Genomic DNA, 18093 nt, shown 5'->3' on the forward strand with positions numbered 1-18093 from the left:
CCCCAATCATTGCCCTGGGGTATTGAGATTTTTTTTGAACCAGAGGAAATAGTGCCTCCTATTGGCCTCCCACCACAACTTCCTGCAGCATCTGGTCTCCCATCCAGGACCAACCCTGCTTAGCTTCAGAGGCAAATCAACAGTGGGATGCAGGGTGGTATGCTATGGCTGGAAGTGACTTTTTCTTAGCAGGTTAGGAGAATTTACGCAGTGATTAGGAGAGTTCATGTAGCAGGTTAGGAGACTGAAGTTGAGGTTCGGAAAATGGTTAGTGTTAGGGAAAATGCTCTCATAACCTGCTACGAAAATCACTTCAAGTAGTAGCTGTATCGAAGTAGCTGAAAAATGTGTCCCCTGGGCGGGTCTGTACTGCCATTTTGAGAAGGTAATTTTGAAGGGTAGGCCTAATGTAACAATTATTTACAGTAAAACTGTTTAAAAGCTAGAATCTATCATTTACACAATAACAAAGCTGTCAGCCCACCTGAGTTTTGGAGAAAAAAAGCTGAGGAATGGATGTGTTGAAATGTAACCACTCTCAAATTCATAGACTGACCATCCATGATATCAAAATGATCGTTTTAACCATGTTTTGAGGCTATACAGTGTGTTTACATTTACATTGTGTACAACCATTGGAGTGAAACAATCTTATATTTTGGGTTCTGATGGGGTACGACAGTTGAATTAAGCTCATGCGGCATTTATAAGTCATATACTTCAAGAATCAACGGCTATAAATTGAAAGGAAGAGGCTACGAATATGGAGTTCTCGCCCCCACCCCTCCCCGCTGGAAACATATTTCTCAAATCAGATCCGAATCACTTCTGCACATACATGTAGGCCTACGTTTATCTCGTCACTCACCCTCTTCCGAACCCTCAACCAATTTTATCGATATGATGATTTAGAGCTCTCGGTCTCGTATTTCTGAACATCTGCGATTTGAACAAACGTTCAAAAAAATATATTTGAATACTACAACCTTCTCTATCTGTTGTAACAGATATTGCCGTAGCACAAGCATTGCATTGGGGCAAAAACAGTTAGCGTTTTGTGTGATGATGTAATCATTATAGTTATGTAGCCATTTAGCCTTCCAGACTCCCATTTATCCAATGTTTGCAATGATGATGAAAAAATAACATTAACTCGCTATTGACCTGTCTGCCAGACCTGTCTGCCCTTGACCAGCACAAAAACATCCTGTGGCATTCTGCATTATTATCGAATAGCCCCCGTGATATGCAGCTTTTCAGGGAAGTTAGGAACAAATATACACAGGCAGTTAGAAACGCTAAGGCTAGCTTTTTCAAACAGAAATGTGCATCCTGTAGTACTAACTCAAAAAAGTTCTGGGACACTGTAAAGTCCATGGAGAATAAGAGCACCTCCTCCCAGCTGCCCACTGCTCTGAGGCTAGGAAACATTGTCAACACCGATAAATCCATTATAATTGAGAATTTCAATAACCATTTCTCTACGGCTGGCCATGCTTTCCAAATGGCTACCCCTACCCCGGTCAACTGCCCGGCACCCTCCACAGCAACCCGCCAAAGCCCCCACCATTTCTCCTTTACCCAAATCCAGATAGCCGATGTTCTGAAAGAGCTGCAAAATCTGGACCCCTACAAATCAGCCGGGCTAGACAATCTGGACCCTCTCTTTCTAAAATGATCTGCCGAAATTGTTGCAACCCCTATTACTAGCCTGTTCAACCTCTATTTCGTATCGACTGAGATTCCCAAAGATTGGAAAGCTGCCGCGATCATCCCCCTCTTCAAAGGGGGTGACACTCTAGACCCAAACTGCTACAGACCTATATCTATACTACCCTGTCTTTCTAAGGTCTTCCAAAGCCAAGTTAACAAACAGATTACTGACCATTTCGAATCCCACCATACCTTCTCCGCTATGCAATCTGGTTTCAGAGCTGGTCATGGGTGCACCTCAGCCACGCTCAAGGTTCTAAACGACATCATAAGAGACATTACTGTGCAGCCGTATTCATCGACCTGGCCAAGGCTTTCGACTCTGTCAAAACAACATTCTTGTTGGCAGACTCGACAGCCTTGGTTTCTCAAATGATTGCCTCGCCTGGTTTACCAACTACTTCTCTGATAGAGTTCAGTGTGTCAAATCGGAGGGCCTGTTGTCTGGACCTCTGACAGTCTCTATGGGTGTGCCACAGGGTTAAATTCTCGGGCTGACTCTCTTTTCTGTATATATCAATGATGTTGCTCTTGCTGCTGGTGATTCTCTGATCCACCTCTACGCAGACGACACCATTCTGTATACTTCTGGCCCCTCCTTGGACACTGTGTTAACTAACCTCCAGACGAGCTTCAATGCCATACAACTCTCCTTCCGTGGCCTCCAACTGCTCTTAAACGCAAGTAAAACTAAATGCATGCTTTTCAATCGATCGCTGCCCGCACCTGCTCGCCCGTCCATCACTACTCTGGACGGTTCTGACTTAGAATACGTGGACAACTACAAATAGCTGGGTGTCTGGTTAGACTGTAAACTCTCCTTCCAGACTCACATTAAGCATCTCCAATCCAAAGTTAAATCTAGAATCGGCTTCCTATATCGCAACAAAGCATCCTTCACTCATGCTGCCAAACATACCCTCGTAAAACTGACCATCCTATCGATCCTCGACTTTGGTGATGTCATCTATAAAATAGCCTCCAACACTCTACTCAACAAACTGGATGCAGTCTATCACAGTGCCATCCGTTTTGTCACCAAAGCCCCATACACTACCCACCATTGTGACCTGTACGCTCTCGTTGGTTGGCCCTCGCTTCATACTCGTCGCCAAACCCACTGGCTACAAGTTATCTACAAGTCTCTGCTAGGTAAAGCCCCGCCTTATTTCAGCTCACTGGTCACCATAGCAGCACCCACTCGTAGCACGCGCTCCAGCAGGTACAGTATATCTCACTGGTCACCCCCAAAGCCAATTTCTCCTTTGGTCGTCTTTCCTTCCAGTTCTCTGCTGCCCATGACTAGAACGAATTGCAAAAATCTCTGAAGCTGGAGACTCACATCTCCCTCACTAGCTTTAAGCACCAGCTGTCAGAGCAGTTTACAGTTCACTGCACCTGTACTTAGCCTATCTGTAAACAGCCTATCTACCTACCTCATCCCCATACTGGTATTTATTTATTTATTTTGCTCCTTTGCACCCCAGTATCTCTACCTGCACATTCATCTTCTGCCGATCTACCATTCCAGTGTTTAATTGCTATATTGTAATTACTTCGCCACCATGGCCTATTTATTTCCTTAACTTACCTCATTTGCACTCACTGTATATAGACTTTTTGTTGTGTATTATTGACTGTATGTTTTGTTTATTCCATGTGTAACTCTGTGTTGTTGTATGTGTCGAATTGCTACGCTTTATCTTGGCAAGGTCGCAGTTGCAAATGAGAACTTGTTCTCAACTAGCTTACCTGGTTAAATAAAGGTGAAATAAAATAAATGAAATACAAATAAATTGACTGCCTGTTTGTGTCTTGCTTGTTTGATATGCGGTGTAGGCTCAGTGGCGACCCGTCATTCAGGGCAGGTGTTCTGAGCCCCACCTGTTCAGCAAAGAAAATACAAAAATTCAAGCCCCTTGGGTGCTGCCAACGTCACATTAGAAGTGCACGCGTGATGGGGTAATACCAGAGCAAACAACAACTGCTTTGTGCAGATTCACTTTATTTCATATCGAGATTTTTTCAGAGCAATTTATTTTACACAACCAGACTATGATAACCCAAATGGCGCCCTATTCCATACTGCACTACTTTTGACCAGCGCCCATATGGCTCTGGTCAAATGAACTGTACTATGCAGAGAATAGGGTCCCATTAGGGATGAATAGCCTTCAGCACTGATTTTTGTTTTTAATCGTTGAAGGAAAAAATATTCAGGGTGTATTGGTATGGTACAGGCATGTTGCAACATCTTGTTAGGTTGACATTTGGGTTTGGAAAATCCTTCTAGTACAATAATTGTCATCTGGAAAACTCAGAAATGTCAAATCACAATTACAAGTTTATTTGCAGCAGAATTCTCTATGAGAACCAGCACTGTGTACTGATAAACTGATCCATGCAATAATAGGCCAATTGCCTGGTAGACAAACAAACACACACTAACCATGGTGATTTAGGCTTATTTTAAAAACGGCAGATGACCACCCATTGTTAATCACTTTCAAAGACAAAATTCAATTTGTAAGGTATTTTTGTTGTGCACACAAAAGCTATGTTCTTTGCTAAGCTAGACCTTGCATACACAAATATACTCACTCATTCAGAGGGGTTGGGTTAAATGCAGAAGACACATTTCAGTTGAATGCATTCAGTTGTGCAACTGATTAGATATCCCCCCTTTCCCCTTTCATTAACACAGACTGACAGAAATTCAAACTCACAATAACAATTTTCTGAATGTTAATAATAAGTCTCCTGTTCCACCCAACCTATAAAACAGAAAGAAAGAGAACAGTCAGACACGATTATGACTATATTAGACAACGTCATTATGTCCCATTATCTCTTCATCTGTGATTCAATATGAAAAGGCCTTTTAACTCAGTGACTCGCTGATCTCCAGCACATCAATCTGATTATTAACATGACTAATTAACATGAGCGATTAACTGTCACGATAAATGCATTTTTTTGAATATTTTTGTCTCAGTGACAGACAACCAGCATCTTCTGTGTCACATATTCTATGTCACCCTAAGTATTTTTTTATCAGTGGTGGGAAAAGTACCCAATTGTCATACTTGAGTAAAAGATACCTTGATAAAAAATGATTCATGCAAAAGTGAAAATCACCTAGTAAAATACTACTTGAGTAAAAGTCTCAAGGTATTTGGTTTTAAGTATACTTAAGTATAAAAAGAAAAAGCAATTGGTAAAATGTACTTAAATATCAAAAGATAAAGACAAATTCCTTATATTAAGCAAACCAGACGGCACCATTTTCTTTTTTTATGTATTTACGGAGAGCCAAGGGCACACTCAGACATCATTTACAAATGAAGCATGTGTGTTTCGTGAATCTGCCAGATCAGCGGCAGTAGGGATGACCAGGGAGGTTCTCTTGATAAGTGCATGAATTGGACCATTTTCCTGTCCTGCTAAGCATTGAAAATGTAACGAGTACTTTAGGTGCCAGGGAAATTGTATGGAGTAAAAAGTAGTTTAATTTCAATAGGAATGTAGTAAAGCAAAGTACAGATACCCCCCCCAAAATGTAGTACTTTAAAGTATTTTTACTTAAATACTTTACACCACTGCTTTTTTATCACCTATGTGTCACTCTGTTACTCTATGTCACCCACCTCCAGGACACCTCCTGATGATGAGCTTGCGGATCTCATCATAGATGAAGATGAGTACACTGTATGGGAGGGCACAGAACCACCAGGAGACCCTGAAGGAGTGAGAAAGAGAGAGGGATTAAGCAAAACAAGGGAAGGGTAGTTTGTGTAGTTCATTAAAAAATCCAGCCTGGTCTCATAGACTAGACGTAACATAGTAAACGCAAATCCAGGACCACATTAGCATTTTAGAAAGTTTGCAACTACTTACTACTTTTTAGATACTTTGCAATTACTTAGCATGTTAGCTAACCCTTCCCATAACCCTAACCTTAACCCTTTAACCTATCTCCTAACCTTAAAACTAACCTTAACCCCTTACCATAACACCTAGCTAACGTTAGCCACCTAGTTAACATTAGCCACAAGAAATTGGAATTGGTAACATATTGTACAAATTGCAATTCGTAACACATTGTAAGAAGTCCAGGTTGAAAATCCATGCAGATTCACCCTCCGAATCATTGGGGTGACACGAGGATGTGATGAGGGTGTGACTAGAACATTTGTGGGACATGTTTTGGAGGTGTTGAGGCTGGTGATTATAGAGTGGAGACGTGTGTGGTACATTGTAAAATCCATGTGAGAAAGTGTGATATGAGAAAGGCGCATGAGTGACTTAGTAGTTTTGGGGTAGAATGTAAACGGGGGTGTTGGGGATATGATGTCATTATTTTTAGGTAGGTTGGAGAATATGTTGTCTAGTACTGACTTCAAGGGGTACATGCGGAGGGCGATGTCCATTCCTGGGCAGTAGGACAGGAAGGCAGCCAGAGCAGTCTCAGCAAACAGGCCAAAGATCAGGATACGATTCCTGTTAAGGAAATGGGGATGGCACATGTGAATACAGGAAAGAGTACGACAAGAAAAGGGGACCACTTTTTACATAGGCCTTCTACTTATACAAAGTAAAACATCCTCTCTTTCATTGGGTGTCTCCCAAATGGCACCCTATTCCCTATATAGTGCACTACTTTTGACCAGAGTCATTTGGGCCCTGATCAAGAGTAGTGCATTATATGGGGGATTAGGGTGTCATTTGAGACGCATCCTTTTCCACTTACTTCATGCCCTGCTGGAAGACAGAGTTCCTCCTGGTCTTGCAGATAACCAGATCAGCCCATTGCACCACCACGATGCTCGCAAAGAACGAGGTATGACAGGTGAACTCAATTACCTTTCGCTGCTCATAGGTCTGCAAAAGGAAACACGTCTTACACGTCTTAAACCTGTCGTAGTCAAGAAAAGGAACAACTCCAGCACACAGGTCATTTTGATGCTTCCAACAATTTAGATCCATTCAATTGTTGGTAAGCATCCAAATTACTGGTGTGCTGGAATTTTTCTTTTTCAACCATGACCACAAATTTTCTCCATGCACCTGGTAGTACAACAAGGTGTGCAAGTTTACTTAAAAAATAAACTGTTGTAGTAACTTGTGATGGCTCTGCTTAAAATATAGCTACTGACTGCATGGACCTTTAACCATTCGCTCCAATCTGTATGTGTTATGTGTGTTAAACCCTCTCATTCTCACCCACTGCTGTCCATAGCTGTCTTCCACCTCATTGTTTGCACGGTCATCCCAGTTCAGACGGATGCCAAGGAGGGTCCCTGGCCAGAAACCATTCTCAGCCAGGATCACAAAGTAGGTGAAGAAACCTGCTATGGCCTGGATCATACCTGGAGAGAGAGAGACAAGTCCATCAGCACAATATACACTGAGTGTACAAAACATGACATAGACTGACCAGGTGAATCAAGTGAAAGCTATGATCCTTTATTGATGTCGCTTGTTAAAACCTGTTAAGGATATGGCAGACATACGCCCCCTTTGGAGAGATTGGGTACCCCTAGTAAACTGGAAAAAAAATCTGTCAAAAATTGCTAATATATGCAAATAAAAATTATTATTGGATAGAAAACACTCTAAAGATTCTAAAACCGTTGGAATTATGTCTGTAAGTATAGCAGAACTCACAGGGCAGGCATTCTTCCAAACTAGTTTTTGTGGCCATGAAAGTTGGAGCAACTTTGACGTCATGGCCCCCACCCTTCCCAACCAGCTATGATTCTGGGGACACTTTCATGACAACTTATCCGGACCAGAGGACGTTTTGGGTGCATTTCAGCTGATGTTATTAGCAGTAGCTAATACAAAGACGCAAGACTTGAAACCAAACGATGTATTGGGTAAGTATGAAGCCTTCCAGAACATTCTGAACGAAGACCATCGAAGGTAAGGGAATATTTATGCTTAAATCTGTGTTTCTGTTGACTCCAACATTACGTGGAAATGTAGCTTGGAACTGAGCGCTGTCTCAGCATATGGAATAGTGTGCGATTTCTGTAACGTTAAAAATAAATCTAACACAGCGGTTGCATAAAGAAGCAGTGTATCTTTCTAACTATATGTAGAACATGTATATTTAGTCAAAGTTTATGATGTCTATTTACGTTATCTTGCCGCGCTACATAGATTTCCTGCGGGCATTTTTGAGTAATTTCTGAAGGTGAACTCACTGTAAATGGACATTTATGGATATAAATGGCATATTATTGAAAAAAAATATATATGTACTGTGTAATATGTCATATTACTGTCATCTGATGAAGATTTTCAAAAGGTTAGTGAGCGATTTATTTTTTAATCCTGCGTTTGTTGATTGCATGTTTTGGCTATTGAAATGAGCTGTGTCTGGTGGTGGTTTTACATATATATGTGCTATGTTTTCGCCGTAAAACATTTTAGAAATCTGACTTGCTGGCTAGATGAACAAGGTGTTTATCTTTCATTTGAGCTATTGGACTTGTTAATGTGTGGAGGTTAAATATTTTTAAGAATATTTTTGCGTTCCATGCGCCACCGTTTCAGCTGAACGTGGGAGGGTTGATTCCCAATTGGGAACCAGTATCGTAGACAGGTTAAATCCACCTCAATCAGCGTAGATGAAGGGGAGAAGACAGATTAAAACTATTTTTGGATAGGGGGCAGCATTTTCACTTTTGGATGAATAGCGTGCCCAGAGTGAACTGCCTCCTACTCTGTTCCAGAGGCTAATATATGCATATTATTATTAGTATTGGATAGAAACACTCTGAAGTTTCTAAAACTGTTTCAATGATGTCTGTGAATATAACAGAACTCATAAGGCAGGCAAAAACCTGAGAAAAATCCAACCAGGAAGTGAACATCTGAGATTTGTAGTTTTTCAAAGCTTGGCCTACCGAATACACATTGAGATATGGATAAAGTTGCACTTCCTACGGCTTCCACTAGATGTCAACTGTATTTAGAAACTTGAATGAGGATTCTACAATAAAAGAGGGGCTCATGAGACCTCTTTGAGTCAGTGGTCTGGCAGAGTGCCTTGGTCTCATGACGCGCACTCCCGACAGAGTTACCTCTCAGTGCTTTTCTTCAGACAAAGGAATTCTCCGGTTGGAACATTATTGATGTTTTATGTTAAAAACGTCCTAAAGATTGATTCATGTTTCTAAAGGACTGTAATGGAACTTTTTGAGTTTTTGTCTGGTTGAAGTGCCTGCGCCTCAAGAAGATGGATTACTGGGCTGAACACGCTAACAACAAGTGGCTATTTGGACATAAATTATGGACTTTATGAAACTTTATGGAACAAATTAGTAATTTATTGTCGAACTGGGATTCCTAGGAGTGCCTTCAGATGAAGATCATCAAAGGTAAGTGAATATTTATGGTGTTGTTTCTAACTTCTGTTGACTCCAATACGGCGGATATTCCTCTGGCTGTTTTGGGTTCTGAGCGCCGTTCTCAGATTATGCTTTTTCCGTAAAGTTTTTTTGAAATCTGACACAGGGGTTGCATCAAGGAGAAGTCTATCTTTAATTCTGTGAATAACTGAGTCTGTTTAAACTGAGATGTTTGGATATAAATATGCACATTATCGAACAAAACACATGTATTGTGTAACATGATGTCCTATGAGTGTCATCTGATGAAAATCATCAAAGGTTAGTGATTCATTTTATCTACATTTCTGCTTTTTGTGACTCCTCTCTTTGGCTGGAAAAATGGCTGTGTTTTTTTTACTTGGTCATGACCTAACATAATCATATGTTGAGCTTTCGCTGTAAAGCATTTTTGAAATCGGACACGATGGGTAGATTAACAAGATGTTTATCTTTCATTTGCTGTATTGGACTTGATAATGTGTGAAAGTTACATACAGTGCCTTGCGAAAGTATTCGGCCCCCTTGAACTTTGCGACCTTTTGCCACATTTCAGGCTTCAAACATAAAGATATAAAACTGTATTTTTTTGTGAAGAATCAACAACAAGTGGGACACAATCATGAAGTGGAACAACATTTATTGGATATTTCAAACTTTTTTAACAAATCAAAAACTGAAAAATTGGGCGTGCAAAATTATTCAGCCCCTTTACTTTCAGTGCAGCAAACTCTCTCCAGAAGTTCAGTGAGGATCTCTGAATGATCCAATGTTGACCTAAATGACTAATGATGATAAATACAATCCACCTGTGTGTAATCAAGTCTCCGTATAAATGCACCTGCACTGTGGTAGTCTCAGAGGTCCGTTAAAAGCGCAGAGAGCATCATGAAGAACAAGGAACACACCAGGCAGGTCCGAGATACTGTTGTGAAGAAGTTTAAAGCCGGATTTGGATACAAAAAGATTTCCCAAGCTTTAAACATCCCAAGGAGCACTGTGCAAGCGATAATATTGAAATGGAAGGAGTATCAGACCACTGCAAATCTACCAAGACCTGGCCGTCCCTCTAAACTTTCAGCTCATACAAGGAGAAGACTGATCAGAGATGCAGCCAAGAGGCCCATGATCACTCTGGATGAACTGCAGAGATCTACAGCTGAGGTGAGAGACTCTGTCCATAGGACAACAATCAGTCGTATATTGCACAAATCTGGCCTTTATGGAAGAGTGGCAAGAAGAAAGCTATTTCTTAAAGATATCCATAAAAAGTGTTGTTTAAAGTTTGCCACAAGCCACCTGGGAGACACATCAAACATGTGGAAGAAGGTGCTCTGGTCAGATGAAACCAAAATTGAACTTTTTGGCAACAATGCAAAACGTTATGTTTGGCGTAAAAGCAACACAGCTCATCACACTGAACACACCATCCCCACTGTCAAACATGGTGGTGGCAGCATCATGGTTTGAGCCTGCTTTTCTTCAGCAGGGACAGGGAAGATGGTTAAAATTGATGGGAAGATGGATGGAGCCAAATACAGGACCATTCTGGAAGAAAACCTGATGGAGTCTGCAAAAGACCTGAGACTGGGACGGAGATTTGTCTTCCAACAAGACAATGATCCAAAACATAAAGCAAAATCTGCAATGGAATGGTTCAAAAATAAACATATCCAGGTGTTAGAATGGCCAAGTCAAAGTCCAGACCTGAATCCAATCGAGAATCTGTGGAAAGAACTGAAAACTGCTGTTCACAAATGCTTTCCATCCAACCTCACTGAGCTCGAGCTGTTTTGCAAGGAGGAATGGGAAAAAATGTCAGTCTCTCGATGTGCAAAACTGATAGAGACATACACCAAGCGACTTACAGCTGTAATCGCAGCAAAAGGTGGCGCTACAAAGTATTAACTTAAGGGGGCTGAATAATTTTGCACGCCCAATTTTTCCGTTTTTGATTTGTTAAAAAAGTTTGAAATATCTAATAAATGTCGTTCCACTTCATGATTGTGTCCCACTTGTTGTTGATTCTTCACAAAAACATACAGTTGTATATCTTTATGTTTGAAGCCTGAAATGTGGCAAAAGGTCGCAAAGTTCAAGGGGGCCGAATACTTTCGCAAGGCACTGTATTTTGGAAAAATATTTTTGAATTTCGCGCGCTGCCTTTTCAGCGGAATGTTGTGCAAGGGTTCCACTAGTGGAACGCCTGCCCTAGAAATGTTAAAGAAGGATTTTTAAGCCTTGTGAATGGGAAAGACAAAAGGTTTAAGTGCCTTTGAACAGGGTATGGTAGTATGTGCCAGGCGCACCGGTTTGAGTGTATCAATAACTGCAACGCTGCTGGGATTTTCACACTCAACAGTTTCCTGTGTGTATCAAGAAGGGTCCACCACCCAAAGGACATCCAGCCAACTTGACACAACTGTGGGAAGCATTGGAGTCAACATGGGTCAGTATTCCTGTGTATCGCTTTCGACATCTTGTAGATTCCATGTCCTGACGAATTGAGGCAAAAAGGAAAGCAACTCAAGCAACTCAGGGCAAAAAGGAAAGCAACTCAATATTAGGAAGGTGTTCCTAATGTTTTGTACACCCAATGTAACTTTCAATAACTTCAATGAATAACAGAGGGTAAAAAGGCAATCTGCACATCTCAAATGGCACCCTATTCACTATCTAGTGCACTATTTTTGACCAGGGCCTGTGATAGGGTGCCATTTGGGACACAGACCCATGGATGAGTTGCAAGTGGAGGAGGTATTCTGACCTATCTGTCCGTAGGCCATGCTGATCAGTCTGTCGTTCACCAGCTTGTCCGTCTTTGGGCACCGGGGCTGACGCTTCATGATGTCACTCTCAGCCGTCTCATAGGCCAATGAGATAGCAGGAACCTGGACGCAGACGGGAGAGGAGAGAAAGAGAGAGGGAGAGAAAGAGACAGAGAGGAGTGTGAGAGAATGTATGACAGACAGAACAATGTGATAAAGATATACCTAGTAAACAAGCCCACATTGACACGATTTTAGCCCAATGCGGGCTAAAATATTGGCCCTGTGTAGGCTGCCGATGCACAATTTATTTATTTATAATTTATTTGTGACACTTTCCATTCAATGCACAAAGTGCATAATTTACAAGCCTTACAGGTATTTAAGAAATGTGATACATTGCATCAGTAAGACAAGAAAAACTGTTACGTTTCTCATATATCACATATTTAAGTATTTTTACAGATGTCATCATTGGCATTGTACAAGATCACCAATATTTGGGCATCACTCAACAGATCCCTTAAACTGTAGTGACACTCAGTAACGGTTGCACCAAAATAACTATGTGCAAACCACACCCCCAAATATTTGAATGAGCGCCGCCTCTAGCTGGACTTGGTGTGCGCTAGCCTGTGCTGGACATGGTGTGGGATATCCTGTGCTGGACTTGGTGTGGGCTATTCTGTGCTGGACTTGGTGTGGGCTATCCTGTGCTGGACTTGGTGTGGGCTAGCCTGTGCTGGACTTGGTGTGGGCTAGCCCGTGCTGGACTTGGTATGGGCTAGCCTGTGCTGTACTTGGCGGGGGCTAGCCCGTGCTGGGCTTGGCATGGGCTAGCCCGTGCTGGACTTGGTGTGGGCTAGCTGCTGTTGGACTTGGTATGGGCTAGCCCGTGCTGGACTTGGTGTGGGCTAGCTGCTGTTGGACTTGGTATGGGTTAGTCCATGCTGGGCTTGGTATGGGCTAGCCTGTGCTGGGCTTGGTGTGGGCTAGCTGCTGTTGGACTTGGTATGGGTTAGTCCATGCTGGGCTTGGTATGGGCTAGCCTGTGCTGGGCTTGGTGTGGGCTAGCTGCTGTTGGACTTGGTATGGGCTAGCCCTTGCTGGACTTGGTGTGGGCTAGCCTGTGTTGGGCTGGTGTGGGCTTGGTGTAGGCTAGCCCATGCCCACCTTGCCCACTGAATATTCACATGAGGCCAATGGGGTCATGTTCGCTGGGTAGGTTCCATAATAAAAAAGCCCTGACTATTGGTTGAAGGTTTTACCAGTAAACAGGGTTGGGAAGTAACAGATTACATGTAAGGGATTACAAAAAACAGTAACTGTAATCCGTTCCGTTACCAGCAAAAATATTGTAATCAGATTACAGATACTTTTGAAAAACTAGATGATTACTTCAAAGATCACTTTTAAATTGAGAAAGGATGTTTGTGAGAAAAATAAATATTGACACTTCTCTGTTTTCTCAGTGACATTCAAATCAGCATTGAAAAAAGGCACAAGTTTAAATTTGTTCCACCTGAGTGAGTCTGACCACAAGTCAGAGACCACTATGATGACACACCAAATGTGTTTGATGGATCGCAGGAATAGGCTTTTGTAGGCTACAGTCCAAGCTATGTCTTCCAATGGTGCAAATGCTGTCAGCATCCAAAGATGATCCAATTTGAATAAACTCTTGGAGGTAAGGATGACAGCAGTGGTGTAGTCTACGGCAATACGGATATCACTTATTATTGATATCTACATAGCGCATTGATGTGAATCACACTGCTGCTCTCTCATTTAGCTATTTGCGCCTCACGGATTGTGGTTGTTGTGGATGGCTGTTCACAAATCTAAATGTGTATTTGAACCCAATAAAGGTTGAATTCAAGAAGTTTAGGCTGCCTACCAACCATTGTTTTTGAAACCAGTGGACAGCCAGTGAAAAATGTGCTCTTGCAACAGCTGCATAGTGCGGATCCCAGCCTATGGAGTAAAGGTGGGGCTTTTATTGCTCAATATAATAATAATCCATAGGCCTAATGGAAGCATGCTCAAACTCACACACTTTTAGGGGCAAAGGGGCAATCTGTAGTTAATACATCCATTTTTGGACTTATATATATCTCCATTGATTCTTGAAGAATATAACTTATAAATGCCTCATGAGCTTAGTTCAACTGTCACACTCCATAGGAACCCAGAATATAAGCTTGTTTTACTCCGATGTTTGTGAACAATGTAAATGTCTATTAATCTGAGAGGGGTTACATTTCTCCAGGCCCATCCCGCAGCCTTTTACCAAAACAGAGCCGGGGTGCCGTTTTGTTATTGTTTCATCTGTGGATTTGCCCTTTAAACAGCTGCGTAACTTATTAGCCAGCCCTACTCTGTTTAGGATTTTTCTGTCATGGAGGACTGATTGGACCCATTGATTCGAGTTGAAAAATTGTATTACCCAAACTCACTATCTCACTAAGTCAAAGTGTCACCAACTAAAATGTAAACAATAGGCCTATAGCAAATGCAGCATATGGCATTCATTTTTTCACATGTAAATAGCACTTTCAGTAGTGGTCAAAGCATGCCATTCCATGAGCGCAGCATTTATTTTTCAACTCGAATCAATGAGTCCAATTAGTCCTCCATGACAGAAAAATCCTAAACAACAGAGTAGGGCTGGCTAATAAGTCCTTAGTTTTGGGGTTATGCTCATGTAAAACAATATGGCTAATCTATACTTCCATATTTCCAAGTCCTATTCTTGAAGATCAAGGGGTATAACATTTATTGGAATGACTGGAATTCTGCTAGACTTTGGTTTTTAATGTAAAGAGAAAATGTAATTGTATATGTAGTAGAGAGCGATGGGTTAGGAGAAGCCTACATAACCAACCCATAAAGTAATGGCCAGCTATGTAAACTTTAACATTGATTTATCCTGCAATAGATGTCGTTCAATTGGTAACAAACATTTTTGTCATCTTCTGATGTCTCTTATGGAGAAAGTAATCTAAAAGTAACTGGATGTAATCAGATTCCGTTATTGAGTTTGGGTAATCCAAAAGTTACATTGCTGACTACAATTTTGGACATGTAACTAGTAACTGTAATGGATTACATTTAGAAAGTAACCTACCCAACCCTGCCAGCAAGGCAACAACAGGGCAATGTGAGTGTTAAGGTGGGAAATGGACTATTGTGAGACCAGAATCCACACAGCAGAGTGGATACAAATCCAGTTTGCTTTGGTGGATTTAGCAGCTTTCATCCTGACCCAGGGCAGGGCAGTGATGAGTAATAGATTGTAAGGTAGTGTATGATCAAGCTAAGAGCATGGCTGGTTGTGACTGTCAAGGAGTAGAGATATGATGAGTCAACATGGCCAGCCATAGAACGGAGAATTTGCTGAAATAGTTGTAATGTTCTTCAGCAGTCAGTTTGTTTGATCTCTTCTGCTGCTGCGAAATAACACTACAACTATTTCAGTGAGTGTGGGTTTAACTTTCATAGTTTCGATGCCTTTTAAACCCTGCACACAAAGACTTTTGATGATGAACTATTGAGTCCAGCATGTCAATTCTTAATTCTATGGCTGGCCATGTTGACTCCTTGACACTCACAGTCACAACCAGCAGTAAAACTGATCCTGGACTAAAAATCACTTTCAATTGAGATTCTACATTGCTTTTTAGTCCAGGACTAAGGATTCATCTGTGTCCGGGCAACCACCCCTAAGGCTGTTTCAGTGCGGGTTTTCCTTTTCCAGTCAGCATGGTAAGTCCTCACCATGTCAGTTCCCAGGTCGATACAGAGGATGGTGACAGTGCCCAGGGGCAGGGGAATACTGGCAATGATGAAGAGGAGGAAGGGGCTGATCTCTGGAATGTTACTGGTCAGAGTGTAGGCAATGGACTTTTTCAAATTATCAAAGATCAGACGGCCTGTTTGGGATTGAAGAAGAACAGATAAATTGATTGACTCATGGTATTTCAATTTTTTTCCACTTTTCTTTGTTTTTCTCTCTTCCTCTTTTTTCCTTCCTTCCATCCTTCCTTACCTTCCTCCACTCCTGTGACGATAGAGGCGAAGTTGTCGTCCAGGAGGATCATGTCAGCAGCCTGCTTGGAGACGTCAGACCCAGCGATCCCCATGGCAACCCCGATATCAGCCTTCTTCAGGGCAGGTGAGTCGTTCACTCCGTCCCCAGTAACCGCAACAATTGCCCCCTAGAACAAGAGAACAAAGGATCATGAAATAAGAAACATTTTAGTTGAATAACAGCTGTGAATTGGAGATAAATGCAGCGTTTATGTTTTTTCGCCTCTGTCAATTTTGGAGCCATTTTCCCATCAAAAACTTTTCTATAGAATAATAGCCCCCCAATATCAAACTCTGAACAGAAGAATAGATTCAGTATTTCTAACTCCAAACCATGCTTTAATTATAGAGTGACTCAAACACACACACACATAAATACACACACACAAATACACACGCTCGCATTCACGCAAGCACACATGCACACACGCACACAGGCGTCCTTTCACCGTTCTCTGGCAGCCCTCTACGATGATGAGTTTCTGCTGAGGTGAGGTGCGGGCGAACACTATCTCAGTGTGGTTCCTGAGCAGGTCATCCAAGTATTCTGCGCTCATGTCCTTCAGGTCCCCCCCGTGCACCACACAGGCCTTGGCATCCCTGGGAGCGAGACACAGGTACAAGCCGACAAAGTCATACGTGAGCGCTCACACACAGATGCACACACACAGGCACGCACACGCATGCGCACACACACACCTGGGGTTGACTTGGCTCAGTGGAATATTCAGCCTTTCAGCGATGTCCTCCACAGTCTCGTTGCCCTCGGAGATGATGCCCACACCTTTAGCGATGGCTTTAGCAGTGATTGGATGGTCGCCTGTCACCATGATAACCTAATAGCACATCATCACAACTATAAGCACACCATATGTCATCGTTACCTGTCACCACATACAACAATCTGTTGTTGTTTTTTGCTCTGTTTTCCTCATTTATGACATTCGTACCTGTGCTAACTTATACAATTTGCCATTTTTTTTGCTTTCTGTTTTTCTCATTTATCATGTCCATGTATGTGTCAACCTATCATTCTGATTGGGCCCAATGAGACAAGTTTAGATGTGTTGGCTGATTGGTTAATTGGTTGTAGGGTTGCAAAATTCCAGTAACTTCCCCAAAATTCCCAGGTTTTCCAGAAATCCCAGTAAAAGGATTCCCAGATTTCCTGCTTATTCCGGGAATGTACCGGGATTTCTGGAAAACCTGGGAATTTTGGGAAAGTTACTGGAATTTTGCGACCTTTCTTGTTTGATGATGCCACTCACCTTAATCCCAGCAGAGCGGCACTTCCCCACAGCGTCGGGCACGGCAGCGCGGGGAGGGTCAATCATGGACATGAGGCCCACAAAACACAGTCCTTCAGTAGGGAAGTTGACATCTTCACAGTCGAAGGTAAACCCCCGAGGGAACTGGGCCGGAGACAGTGGCAAGTGACAGAACCCTGAGGGAGAGAGAGACAACAGACAGGGACTTTTTTTTAAATATCAAGGTTCAAATATTGGACTGTCTCTCCACAACAACGGCGGAATCCTGCCGTAATCCCTGGACCACTACTTCTGATCTTCACAGACAGCTTGCAGCTAGCTAGCTCACAGCCTGCACTCACCGTGGCACCCAGTACCGAAGCTATCCCTGAGGCCCACCTCCCGGCCCACTCAGCTGTTCACCCGAACCCCACTCATACACAGCTAGAGCCCAATACTCCACCGGATCCTTGCTGTAAACTCTGGACCTTGGCACCGGATCACCACTGCTACCGATTGGCTATAGTGGCTAACGCCACTGCCACAAAGCTAGCACCAGTTAGCCGTGAGCCAGGCGCATCTCCCGGCTAGCAAACTTAATTCTACAATACCTCTTTCGCCATCTGGCTTGGATTCTCTGTCGACACGGCGCCCCGCCGCACCACCACGATTGGTCTGCATACGAATACTCCATCCGCTGTGCCTTCAACCGGCCTCCGTCGAAGCAGACGCTTCTACTAACCCCTTGCTACTAACTTTAAACGCCGTGTCGCTAGCGTAGTGGCGGCTTCCCTGTTCCATCTACTACTGCCCTCTGGACACTATGATCACTTGGCTACATAGCTGATGCCTGCTGGACTGTCCATTAATCACGGTACT

At 42.5% G+C, this 18093-nt stretch overlaps 1 protein-coding gene across 1 annotated transcript in view; it reads right to left on the bottom strand.

The window, feature by feature from the left end:
• Positions 1–3698: 3698 nt before the first annotated feature.
• LOC110508325 (sodium/potassium-transporting ATPase subunit alpha-2) overlaps positions 3699–18093 on the bottom strand; it is a 29249-nt gene continuing 14854 nt past the window's right edge. The window contains exons 14-24 of the mRNA XM_036966147.1: positions 17236–17411; positions 16667–16803; positions 16417–16567; positions 15927–16095; positions 15656–15810; positions 11878–12001; positions 6937–7082; positions 6464–6594; positions 6112–6213; positions 5361–5452; positions 3699–4487 (exon numbers count right to left, since the gene is read on the bottom strand). Coding sequence (XP_036822042.1) covers positions 4459–4487; positions 5361–5452; positions 6112–6213; positions 6464–6594; positions 6937–7082; positions 11878–12001; positions 15656–15810; positions 15927–16095; positions 16417–16567; positions 16667–16803; positions 17236–17411 — 1412 coding nt within the window. The 3' untranslated portion in view covers positions 3699–4458. The remainder of the gene's footprint in view (positions 4488–5360; positions 5453–6111; positions 6214–6463; positions 6595–6936; positions 7083–11877; positions 12002–15655; positions 15811–15926; positions 16096–16416; positions 16568–16666; positions 16804–17235; positions 17412–18093) is intronic.

This window comes from Oncorhynchus mykiss, chromosome 28 (genome assembly GCF_013265735.2).
Source record: "Oncorhynchus mykiss isolate Arlee chromosome 28, USDA_OmykA_1.1, whole genome shotgun sequence".
NCBI lineage: Eukaryota > Metazoa > Chordata > Actinopteri > Salmoniformes > Salmonidae > Oncorhynchus > Oncorhynchus mykiss.